Genomic DNA, 13,096 nt, shown 5'->3' on the forward strand with positions numbered 1-13,096 from the left:
ACACCGGAGTTTATATATATATATATATATATATATATATATATATATATATATATATATATATATATATATATATATATATATATATATATATTGATCTTGGGTTTTGTACTGATACAATGTTGATACAATGTTTTATTTATGATTACAAATGATATTTTATGGGTTACAAAAGTGAAACAAACTTTTACGGTGTTACAATGTTAACATGTGGCATATTTAATGAAATTGATAATATTTTAGTCCACTTGTTACCATTAATGTAGATAAGAGAATAGTATGAATAAAATGTAAAAGAATATTTAATTTCTCTTGGTTACATGATGACCAATATTTTTAGGGATATTGTTTGAATGAAATCATTAACTAACGATTTTGTTTAGTATTTATGAAACATCACAATTTTGGAATTTAAGGAAATAATATGTTTTTGCGGTTGCTTACGAAAGTAATGATATTAGGAAAATAATTTGGCTGTAGATTTATGATTATAATATAAAGCTATTAACTCCTCGTAATAGCATTAGCCATACAATTAAAAACACAACCAATACTACTAAAATTTACAACTTGTAAACAATTATCTAAATTAATTAAAAGGCAAAAAAAAATCACAAACATTACATATTATACTTAACACCACATTAAATTATCTTAATATGCGGTCCACATGTGAACTTCTTGTTTTTCTATAGTAGAATCGAGTAGTTTGTTTGTAAACGTCAAACAATTTTATGTTTGGCTTTAATTTTTTCAAAGACATGAAAACACTCTAAACCGAAGTTGACTCACATGTTTGTATGCTAATTCGAATGTGTTTGATAAACCTTTGTTCATCCATTTTAATTAAAAACATTTTCATATTATATAATTCTAACTTCTTATGCTCATATAGGTGCAGTCAACGCAGCTCTTTCGGAAGTCAACAATGCAAAATAACGTTGTATTGCAAAAAGAAAACAATCATAATGGTCATTTTCCATTTTTGTGACTATTTTGGTATTTTTTTTTTCATTTTTTTAGCTATTGTATGATAAAACTTAAAAAAATTACTATACTAGTCATTTTCTCGTTTTATTATTTTGTTTTCTTTTTCAATAGTAAAGCCAAGTGCTCGTTATAAATGTACGACCTGATAAATTTCCCACAAATAAGAGCAAATATTAATAATCAACTCCAAATTATTTATCTATCTACTTATTTATTTATTTGTTTTTATAATTGGCTGAATTGTTTTTTGGGTCAATAATATGAACAATATTTTTTTAGCAAAGTTTTCTACATCTAACCTCATTTATTCAATAATGTTTAATTTTATTTTATATGACATATTTATCATTTAAAGTTTTATTATCTTTTAGTATAATTTCAAATTATAAATATTAAACTTGTAATGGTAATATGATATTTTTATTTTTATAAATATTACATATTCTTAAAAAGATAACAAATTAGATAAGACATTTTATAAAATGGTTCAAAGTTCATTTTTTATAAAATTCTTTAAAACATGTAAAAGTTATTTAGCATCATGGATGAAAGTTATCGAGCATCATCCTTATTTAGTAACGTGTATTTGTTATTACATACAATTAAAATCAGAGAACCTCTATCTCATAATTTCCGGCAAACATCTCAAGATCATCTTGTTCAGAGTCAGTCAGCTCCAAGAAAAACCCTCCAATGGATCTTCCAGTTGTGGGGTCGTAAACGAGTGTCTCTGGTGGGGTAATGTCAGCTTCAGCCTTGTACATTTCCATTTGCTCTCCTTTCTCAATATTTGAATTGTTTTTTGCTAAAGTACGCGAGAAAGCAAGATGAACACCAGGGTTCCTTTCTGTAACAGAGCTGTTGAACATGATGGAGTTATTGATTCCTTGAATATTGCTATTAACGATCGCTTTCATTTCCTCATCTTCACTGGCTTTGGACTCTCTTGGCGATTTATTACCTTTGGAGCTTCCTTCTCCATTAATAATGGCATCGAGCTTATATCCTCTTTGGATATCGATGGCTCCTTCTTTTTTCTTTGCATCGGAACCTAAATGCATGGATGCTCCTTTGTTGTCACCAGCAAGTGTAATTACACTTGCAGGTTTTTCATCCATGGAATGCTTCGGATGGCTTGTTGCCATCTTGTGAATGAACTTGGTAATGTCGTCTTTGATCTCTCTGTGTAAGGGAACATGTGGTGCAACTTTTTGTTTCTGTTTTGGAGATATTGCTTCCATGGAATGTTGAGTATTCATGGATTTTGTTTGTGCCCCTTTCATTTCTGTCATCTCTTTGGGTTTTGCATCAGTACCCTGAACATGATATGAATCCACCGGAAATTTTTCATTTGTTATTTCCGTAGACTTTTTGATTTCTTTTGTATCGTCTGGTTTAGATGTCGACAAAGGGGGTTGGGCACCATGGTTAACCGAAACTTCTTGAACTGCAGTACGTCTGGTTATAGTCGGAGTTACCGGTGGTGGTGATGGCGGCGGCTGTACATGAACCGGAGACATTGGCTGAGAAATGGCTCGTGTTTGTGGTGGTTCACTGGAGGGAGAAGAGGGCTTTGACCGGACATGGGGTTGTGTGGCCAAACGAGATGGCGATAGTGGCGGTGATGGCGGCGGCTGTACATGAACCGGAGACGTTGGCTGAGAAATGGCTCGTGTTTGTGGTGGTTCACTGGAGGGAGAAGAGGGCTTTGAGCGGACATGGGGTTGTGTGGCCAAACGAGATGGCGATAGTGGCGGTGATGGCGGCGGCTGTACATGAACCGGAGACGTTGGCTGAGAAATGGCTCGTGTTTGTGGTGGTTCACCGGAGGGAGAAGAGGGCTTTGACCGAACATGGGGTTGTGTGGCCAAACGAGATGGCGATAGTGGTGGTGATAGCGGCGGCTGTACATTAACCGGAGACGTTGGCGGAGAAATGGCTCGTGTTTGTGGTGGTTCACGGGAGGGAGAAGAGGGCTTTGACCGGACAAGGGGTTGAGTGGCCAAACGAGATGGCGATAATGGTTTAGAATCTGCTCGAGGTGGAGAAGCTGGCATACGTGATGGGGAAACCGGCGGGGAAGAATCTCGGAATTTGGTGGCTATACGAGACGGGGAAGAGGGTTGAGAGCCAGGTTTCGCCGGTGATGATGGTTGGGGAGGACTGGGTGGCCTGACAGACGGCGGCTTTTGAGGTGGAGTTGCCGGACCTGTGGTTTCAACGGTTCGTGAAGTTGGGGTAGTACTAGTGGTTTGAGTTTCTTTTGTAGACCGAGTTGCAACAGGTTCAATAACTTTAGCAATTGGAGAATTGGGTACTGGTGACTTCACCTCAACAGGTGGCGATGGTGGTGGTGGTGGCGGCGGTGGTGCAACTGAAACTGGTTGCGATGGTGGTGGTGGTGGTGGCGTTGATGTCACTGAAACCGGTGAAGACGTTGACTGTGGTGTGGCTCGTGGCGGTGCTCTCCCGGCAGGCCGAAATGGCGGCTTTGGAGTAGAAGTGGATGCAACAGCGGTTTGCATGGTGGTGCGTGGTGGCTCTGGGGTAGTAGCAGGCGGTGTAGCTAGGGCTGGCTGTAGTAACCAAGGTAGCCGGAAACGAAAGCCTGAAGGTTTATTTTGAGCCATTGTTTTCCGATTAAGGAATCGAAGCTACTTCAAAAAGATGGTTTCAGTTGTCACTTCCGATGTTATGTCATAAAATGACGAGAAGATAATCACTATAAATACAAACTTGATACCTTAGAAACGCCATGAAAGTGACCTAAACATGCGTTTTAATTACTTTTACCTCTTTTGTGGGCAACTTTATGATGCTAAGCTTCCTCACCTAACAAGGCAATCAAAGTATATATACTTGCTTATAATTATCACCAACACGTAAATGTCGTACAACCTTACAATGTCGTTAATTAAAAATAGAAAGATGAATGTTAAGATTTGAAATCTGACAACATATAAAGCATGAGAATCTTGAAATCCTTTTCTTTGGATTGTGGATTTAAGGAAAGAATACAAAAATAGTATTCCATCAAGCAATTGAAACAAAATGGAAAATGGTATCCCTACAAATATTTCGAAATTAAACCTATTTTCATGTATAGTTAAGATGCAATTAATTGCAAGAGCATTAAAAGCGTGTCAAGAAAGGCTTCGTATACCAGTTGTACAACAATTACACAGATACACCGACAATGCATTGATAGTAGAATCTCAAAAGGGTATGGAAAACACAACGGTGGCTGAAGTTTTAATGACAAAAGAAGATGGGAAAGTTGGATCTTGGCTATGGTGTAAGACCGATGACACAGTGTATGATGCTGTGAAACATGTATGTAATTACCATTTTTCGCACATTTTGTTTTGTTATCCATTTGAATTTCATTGTAGAATTTTTTTGGTGATTGTGCAGATGGCTCGAAACAATATTGGATCTTTAGTCGTTTTAAAGCCCGGAGATGAACAAATGATTGCAGGAATCATCACTGAAAGAGGTTAATGCATTAATTTAGCTAATTAAAAAAACATTATATGTATTTTAGAACAAATATCTAATGTAAACAGTTATGTGTTCAGATTACTTGCAGAAGGTAATCGTCAAGGATAGATCATCTAAGTACACGAGAGTTGGCGAAATCATGACACAACAGGTGAGCATATTTATATGATATTTTATTGATTATTGACCATGAAACTCATAGTCGTTTATTTTTACTTCAACAGAACAAGCTCGTAACCGTGTCCTCTGATACAAACATTTATCAAGCAATGCGACTAATGTCAGGTACACGACAATTACTTCTCTTGTACTTTTTACCTGCACTAGACAAGCATTTAAGGTTGTTTTTAATAACAAGGATGAGAAAGGTATTCGCATGTTTACACATGCGAGACATTGAGAGGAAAGTAACAAATTGTTATTATTATTGTCCCATTGACATGAGTCCATTACAAGTCAAACATAATACAGCCTCCTATTTTGTGTAATGTCACAAACTCTATGTGTTCACTACAAAATATTGAAAAGATATTAACAAGTTATTTTGATCACAGAAAACCAAATACGACATGTCCCAGTCATAGACGGAAGGATAGTCGGGATGATTTCAATTGTTGATGTTGTACGAGCAGTGGTTGATCAACAAAGCAATGAAGTGAACAAACTGAACGAATTCATCAAAGGCGACTACTACTAGCTAGCATTTGTCGTAACTATTGTTTGTTTCTCTAGCTAGCATTTGTCATAACTATTGTTTGTTTCTCTATTTTCTAACAACTCGTGTATCATCTTTTTAAATTTTCACAAGGTATTGGTTGTTCGATAATAATATATCAAGTCCAAACTGCTATAAGATAATATGTGCTTTGATACCATTTGTTATAAAAATATCAACACGGAACTACCACAAAGATAAACTTAAGCAATAAAGAACACCAAAACATTTTAAAGTGGAAACCCGGAATGGAAAACTGAACGACACTCTTATTAAAGGGTTATTGGGATTATAAATCTTCAAGGAGAGAGGATAGGAAAAAGAATTGCACTCCATGGGTTTCCCAATGATAGATAGTTGATCGGTGAGGGTTTTGATGGACCAAAGATCTTTCACCTAAACATATACAATTCGGCACATATATTTCTCCAAATAACCAAGACTTGATATTCTTCTCCTCGATTTGGCATTTGAAGATCTGTAACACTGAAAATTTCAAACAAATTTTTCAATTTTTATAAAACATAATTCCATCGATATTCATAAAAACAACCATTTTAATTATCCAACAAAACAGTACAAAATCCCAAGATCATAATATCAAGCTCCGAACGTGTGTGTATACGGATCAAGTCGGCGTCTTCCCGCGGTCATCACTAGTACCTGAAACAAATAACATCAACACTGTAAGCACAATGCTTAGTGAGTTCCCCAAAATACCACATATAACACATATTAACCACTCTAGGCTATAACTCTGTGGGTCCGTGCACCCAAACTCTGTGAACCCTCAGGTTCTAGCTCTGATAAACATGCACCACATAAATCACATAGAAATCATGCAGTACAACACACAACATACATAGCATACAAATACTCTATCACATAACTCTGGTTACCTACTCAAGGTAAAGTATAGTGAGAAGACTCACCTCGCGTATCTCGGTATCTCACGAATCCTGGAAATCCCTCGTGCTCGATCCTCCGAGCTCTAATCCTCCTATAACATTATATGCTTCTAATTAACACTTTATATCTCTAAGGTTGACTATCAATAAGGAGTCAACACTGGTCAACTCTGGTCAACGGTCAACGGTCAACTCTGACCGGACTCGACGAGTACCAAGGCGACTCGGCGAGTCTGGGCGTATACACCAATTTCCCTGGAATCCTCCCTTGACACGTCGAGCATTCACTCAACTCGACGAGTTCCACCTGGCATGAGTTGTGGGGCCACCACGACTCAACTCGCCGAGTCTCAAAACAACTCGGCGAGTCCAGTTTGACTCAATCCACCGGTCCATTCTGACTCCCCCTTGACTCACTGAGTCCACCCTCCCCAACTCGGCGAGGCCACTCACTGTGTGGTCGGGCAACATTCATGCTACTCGCCGAGTCTGTTCTTCGGACTCGGCGAGTCCGTGCCATGCACTGACTCAATCTTGCTCTAAAGGTCAGATCCAGTCCATTAATCCATAGATCCAGTCCCTCCAAGCTCATTTAGCACGTAAAGTTACAATCTTGATGCACATACAACCTCTATATGACCATATATGATGTTTTTGACTCATTTACTACAACACAAGGTCATGGACTCCATTGTCATACATAAAGCTTGAGGAGTGAGGCTCTCTGGACCTCTATGGGTCCAGATCCATAACCTCAACTCAAGGAAGGAACCGATGGGCACCAAATCATCCCATAAATGACCATCATAAGCCCTAAATTGCATAATGCTTCACCAAACAGAAAATAGTCCGAGATCATACCTCTAGAGTGATGATCTAAGCCCCAAATCCACGAAATAGCAACCTCCTTTGCTTCCTCTTGCCTAGAGTCTCCTTCTTCTTGCTAAATAACACACACAAGGTCAAGAAATGCTCCTTTCTCTTCACAAATCGCTCAAGAACACAAGGGTCTCTCACTGAGGGTTGGGTGAGCACAAATGACGGCCATAAGGCCCTTTAAATAGGCCTCAAACCCGGAAAATTAGGGTTTCATTACACAGCGCAGACTCGCCGAGTCCATATCCTGGACTCGCCGAGTCCAGGCGCGCTCCATCGTCCAAATCCGCATCCCTACTCGGCGAGTCTAAGCTCCAACTCGCCGAGTCCCCCTCAGAATACCACAAAATTAAATTTACAAGATACCTGGTAAAAATCCGGATGTTACAACTCTCCCCCACTAGAACTAGACTTCGCCCTCGAAGTCTCGCTCTAAAATAGCTCCGGATGCTGCTCCCGCATCATACCCTCCGGCTCCCAGGTCATTTCTGATCCCCTCCGGTGTTGCCACTGAACCAATACCAGAGGTACCTCCTTGTTCCTCAAAATCTTGATCTTCCGATCCCTAATAGCCACTGGTCTCTCAGCATAATTCAGGCTTGCATCCACCTGAATATCCTCTAATGGAACCACTGCCGACTCATCGGCTATACATTTCCTCAACTGCGATACATGAAAACTGTTGTGAATCTGCCCCAACTCTGCTGGTAACTCCAGCCGATAGGCTACCCGGCCTACCCTTGCAATCACACGAAACGGACCTATAAACCGGGGCCCCAATTTGCCCCTCTTCCTGAACCGGATCACTCCTTTCCAAGGAGAAACCTTCAGGAGAACGAAGTCGCCGACCTGAAATTCCAGCTCGGACCGGCGCTTATCCGCATAACTCTTTTGTCGGCTCTGAGCGGTCAATAACCTCTGTCTGACCAGCTGTATCTACTCTGTCGTCTGATTCACGATCTCTGTACTACCCATTACCCTTTGCCCAACCTCTCCCCAACATATGGGAGTCCGACACCTCCTACCATACAACAGCTCAAAGGGCGGCATACCGATGCTCGAATGATGGCTGTTATTGTAGGAAAACTCTGCCAAGGGCAAATACGTGTCCCAACTACCTCCAAAGTCCAATACACATGCTCGAAGCATGTCCTCAAGTGTCTGAATCGTCCGCTCACTCTGGCCGTCGGTCTGGGGGTGATATGCGGTACTAAAATGCAGCTTAGTACCCAAATCCTCATGAAATTTCTTCTAGAAACGGGAAGTGAAACGCACATCGCGGTCTGAAACAATCGAGATCGGCACCCCATGCCGAGATACAACCTCTCTCACATAAATCTCCGCCAACTTCTCCGCCGAAGAACTCTCACTGATAGCAAGAAAGTGAGCGCTCTTTGTCAACCTATCCACAATCACCCAAATTGCATCGACTCCTCTGGCAGTCCTCGGCAATTTGGTGATGAAATCCATAGTGATCTGTTCCCACTTCCACTCGGGAACCTCCAATGGCTGCAACTTGCCATGCGGTCTCTGGTGTTCGGCCTTTACCCTTCGACAGGTCAAACACCTCTCGACAAACCATGCGACATCCCTCTTCATACAAGGCCACCAATACTCCTTCCTTAAATCCAAATACATCTTTGTAGCCCCGGGATGGATCGAAAATTTCGATCTATGAGCCTCCTCCATCAATGTAGTACGCGTACCGCCCACAAACGGTACCCAGATCCGGCCCTGATAAGTCATAAGACCCCGACTATCCGATATAAACTCAGAAACCAACCCAACGACCCGCTCTCTCTTCTGCATCTCCGGACGCACAGCCTCGGCCTGAGCCCCACGAATGGCGTCCAGAACTGGAGCTATCACGGTCAATCTCAAACATACAGCTTTCAGTGGAGTACTTTCCGCCCTGCGACTCAATGCGTCGGCTACCACATTAGCCTTGCCCGGGTGGTACAAGATCTCGCAATCATAATCCTTGACCACATCTAACCATCTTCTCTGCCGCATATTTAGGTTAGGCTGATCCATCAAGTACTTCAAGCTCTTATGGTCCGTGTAAATCGTACAACGAACCCCATACAAGTAGTGCCGCCAAATCTTGAGGGCGAACACCACTTCCCCCAACTCCAAATCATGTGTGGGGTACCGCGTCTCGTGAGGCTTCAACTGCCTCGATGCATATGCTATCACATGTCCCTTCTGCATCAGTACCGCTCCCAGTCCTAAAATCGATGCATCACAGAATACCACAAAACCTTCCATCCCTTTCGGAAGAGCTAATACCGGAGCTTCACACAACCTCTGGCAAAGCGTCTCAAAGGAGGTCTGCTGCTCGGGACCCCATAAAAATGTAACACCCTTCCGGGTCAATCTGGTGAGTGGAACCGCAATCTTGGAGAAATCCTTAATAAACCTCCGATAATACCCTGCCAACCCAAGGAAACTCCGGATCTCAGAAGGTGACCTTGGCACCTCCCACCTCATCACTGCGTCAACCTTGGCCGGATCGACCAATATCCCCTTCTGGTTAACGAGATGTCCCAGAAACTGGACCTCCCGCAACCAGAAATCGCACTTGGAAAACTTTGCATAAAGTTTCTCCGATCTCAAAACTCCAAGAACCTCCCTCAAATGCTCCTCGTGTTGTTCTCTAGATCTCGAATATACCAGAATATCATCAATGAACACAATCACCGACCGATCCAACATCGGCCGACATACCCTGTTCATGAGGTCCATGAACACAGCCGGGGCATTGGTGAGCCCAAAAGGCATCACCACAAACTCATAATGCCCATAACGCGTCCTGAATGCTGTCTTCTGGACGTCCTTGTCCCGAACTCTCACCTGATGATAGCCCGACCTCAAATCAATCTTGGAGAACCAAGATGTTCCCTGTAACTGATCGAATAAATTGTCCATCCTCGGCAACGGGTAACGGTTCTTGACCGTCAGCTTATTCAATTCCCGGTAATCAATACACATGCGATGCGAGCCATCTTTCTTCTTCACAAACAGGATGGGTGCTCCCCACGGCGAGCTACTCGGCCGAATAAACCCCTTCCCCAGCAACTCCTGAAGTTGCGAGGATAACTCTTGCATCTCTGGAGGCGCAAGGCGATACGGCACCTTAGCGATAGGCGCGACTCCCGGAACCAAATCGATACCAAACTCCACTTGCCTCACGGGAGGCACACCTGGTAACTCTTCGGGAAAGACATCTGGAAACTCACGCACCACCGGAACTTCATCCACCGAACTCGGTCTCTCGGAGATCACTCGCGTATCCATCACATACGCCACGAAACCCTTACAGCCCTGCTGTAAACACTGCCTCGCCCTAGCAGCCGAACAAAAGGCTGATCCAGAACGTGTACCCTCGCCGTAAACCGAAAGAACTCCCCCACTAGGATCTCGTATAGTCACCAGCTGACGCTCGCAATCGATAACCGCACCGAATCGGCTCAACCAGTCCATGCCCACTATAACACAGACATCACCCATCGCAATAGGAATCAGGTCGATCGGGAACTCAACCCCAAAAATCTCCAATACACATCCCCGGAGGACCTCTGTGGCACAAATCACTCTGTCGGCGGCTATGGAAACCCGCAGGGGCCGATTCAATGCCCCACGACTAACACTGATATGCTGACTAAATGTCAAAGATACAAAAGATCGACTCGCACCCGAGTCAAATAACACTAAAGCAGGTACAGAATTCACAAGGAAGGTACCTATGCATAGCATAATATAAGCATAATATCTCAACACCATAAATAAATAATAAAAAGGAAGCGTACCAGCCACAACGTCGGGTGCAGCGCGGACCTCTTCCGCAGTCAGCTGAAAGGCTCTCCCCCGAGCCCTCGGTGCCTCGGCCTTCACGGGCCGACTCTCTGTAGCAGTAGCTCTGATGGCGGCGGGAGCAGACCCCTGAGATGCTCCGCGCAGCAGCGGACACTCTGCCTTCCGGTGTCCGGTCTGGTTACAGTGGAAGCACACTGCAAATCCCTTGGGGCAGTCCTTGGCCATATGCCCCTCCTTGCCACATTTGTAGCAAGACCCTGCTCGACAGACTCCATCGTGACCCTTGCCGCACTTTCCACAAGTGCGGCCCTTCTGGCTCCCGGGTCTGGGATCAGCGGGCTTGGCCCGCTTGGCTGCCGGCTGGGACTGTGCCGGCCGCCGATCCCTCCCTAGAGACTCCGCCTCCTCCCTGGCCTGAGTCTCAAGCTCAATCTCCCTCTTCCGAGCATTTACCTGAAGCTCGGCAAATGTCCGATACGAGGAGTTCGCAGCGAACTCCCGAATATCCCGTCTCAGAATGCTCAGGTAACGGCTCATACGTGCCTGCTCGGTGGACACGTGCTCAGGGCAGAACATCGCCCTCTCATGAAACATCCTCGTAATCGCTGTAACTGACTCGGTACCCTGCTTGAGGGTCAGAAACTCCTGTGTCAGACGCTCCCTCTCCACCTGAGGAACGTACTCATCTCGGAACATGGTAGTGAACCTCTCCCAGGTTACTGCCGAAAGCTCAGTCGGTGTGAAGTGCGCCGTCACAAACTTCCACAAGTCCTTCGCTCCCAAGCGAAGCTGGTTCAGCGCGAACCAAACCTTCAAATGCTCAGGGGACGAGCAAGTGAAGAAGCATCCCTCCATATCAGATATCCACCTCATAGCTGCCACCGGATCCTGCGTACCATCAAACTCTGGTGGCTTGGTGTTGCTGAACTCCCTAAACAATGTCGCATCACCTCCCTGGGGTCTTGCCGCAGCAATCGCTGCGGTAGCCGCTGCAACCGCAGCCTCAGAAAGAGCGGCATAGCGCTCGTCAAATGTCTCAATCAACGCGGTCTTAATAGACCCGAACATCTCTGGTATCTCAGCTCTGATGACCGCAGCCACCTCCTCATGAATGATCTGTCGAATCTCCTCATCACTAGCTCCGGCATCCTCTGGCATATGACGTGTCCTCACCATGATCAACCTCTGAAATACAACATGCGATAATTAGACTTCACTCGAACACTCTTACATTCGACAATCCACCCCTCCTTGATCCTTGGCATCCCAAGATTCTTATTTGGACTGTGTACCGCACCGGTGCTTTCAGTAGTACGGGCCCAATACTACTGTCCGCACCGTCTCAGTACACACCCCAAATCTTCCTCTTCGGATCCCAATCCCCAAGTACTCTATTATACTTAAATCACTTTGAAATAGATCTCACACAAAGCCCTAGCTGCTACCTAATTACTCTCAGCATCTCATAGCAGCTCACCCCTCCCTAGGCTAAGGCATCACAAAACAGGCCACTCTAGTCCTATTAGCAATACCTAGCCTACTCTAGCATGCAAACACATCACATTAATAATAATTATCACATAATATAAAGGTATTTTGGGAATTCACCGTTCGGGCGCTGGCTGATCGTACACATGTTTCTTCCTGGAAAATCTTTTACTCTTAGAAAATTTTTGTTTTATTTTGAAATATCTCTTCAATTCCTCAGTTTGAGTTCAAATACCCCCGAAGGTGTACCCGAATCCCTCAAACCAAGGCTCTGATACCAATTTGTAACACCGAAAATTTCAAACAAATTTTTCAATTTTTATAAAACATAATTCCATCGATATTCATAAAAACAACCATTTTAATTATCCTACAAAACAGTACAAAATCCCAAGATCATAATATCAAGCTCCGAACGTGTGTGTATACGGATCAAGCCGGCGCCTTCCCGCGGTCATCACTAGTACCTGAAACAAATAACATCAACACTGTAAGCACAATGCTTAGTGAGTTCCCCAAAATACCACATATAACACATATTAGCCACTCTAGGCTATAACTCTGTGGGTCCGTGCACCCAAACTCTGTGAACCCTCAGGTTCTAGCTCTGATAAACATGCACCACATAAATCACATAGAAATCATGCAGTACAACACACAACATACATAGCATACAAATACTCTATCACATAACTCTGGTTACCTACTCAAGGTAAAGTATAGTGAGAAGACTCACCTCGCGTATCTCGGTATCTCACGAATCCTGGAAATCCCTCGTGCTCGATCCTCCGAGCTCTAATCC

The 13,096-nt window shown here is 43.5% G+C and overlaps 2 protein-coding genes across 2 annotated transcripts; one reads left to right on the forward strand and one right to left on the reverse strand.

Moving 5' to 3' along the window:
• Positions 1-1,473: 1,473 nt before the first annotated feature.
• On the reverse strand, positions 1,474-3,699 carry LOC145043207 (uncharacterized). Its single transcript, XM_078991787.1, has one exon. It carries the CDS (start codon positions 3,618-3,620, stop codon positions 1,599-1,601), a length of 2,022 nt encoding a protein of 673 aa, XP_078847913.1. The 5' UTR covers positions 3,621-3,699; the 3' UTR covers positions 1,474-1,598.
• A 327-nt stretch (positions 3,700-4,026) lies between these two features.
• LOC145043208 (CBS domain-containing protein CBSX3, mitochondrial-like) lies at positions 4,027-5,320 on the forward strand. The gene is made up of 5 exons (XM_078991788.1): positions 4,027-4,323; positions 4,405-4,486; positions 4,569-4,642; positions 4,716-4,776; positions 5,046-5,320. The coding sequence occupies exons 1-5, from the start codon at positions 4,042-4,044 to the stop codon at positions 5,186-5,188; spliced, it is 642 nt and encodes a 213-aa protein (XP_078847914.1). The 5' UTR covers positions 4,027-4,041; the 3' UTR covers positions 5,189-5,320.
• Positions 5,321-13,096: the final 7,776 nt, after the last annotated feature.

The sequence above is a fragment of the Lactuca saligna genome, chromosome 4 (assembly GCF_052625555.1).
Source record: "Lactuca saligna cultivar CGN05327 chromosome 4, ASM5262555v1, whole genome shotgun sequence".
Classification (NCBI taxonomy): domain Eukaryota; kingdom Viridiplantae; phylum Streptophyta; class Magnoliopsida; order Asterales; family Asteraceae; genus Lactuca; species Lactuca saligna.

Coding starts and splice junctions, on each gene's coding strand:
- LOC145043207 (XM_078991787.1), bottom strand. CDS start 3,620: ATGGCTCAAAATAAACCTTCAGGCTTTCGTTTCCGGCTACCTTGGTTA.
- LOC145043208 (XM_078991788.1), top strand. CDS start 4,042: ATGGAAAATGGTATCCCTACAAATATTTCGAAATTAAACCTATTTTCA. Junction 4,324..4,404: donor TGTATGATGCTGTGAAACAT/GTATGTAATTAC, acceptor GTGATTGTGCAG/ATGGCTCGAAACAATATTGG. Junction 4,777..5,045: donor AGCAATGCGACTAATGTCAG/GTACACGACAAT, acceptor TTTTGATCACAG/AAAACCAAATACGACATGTC.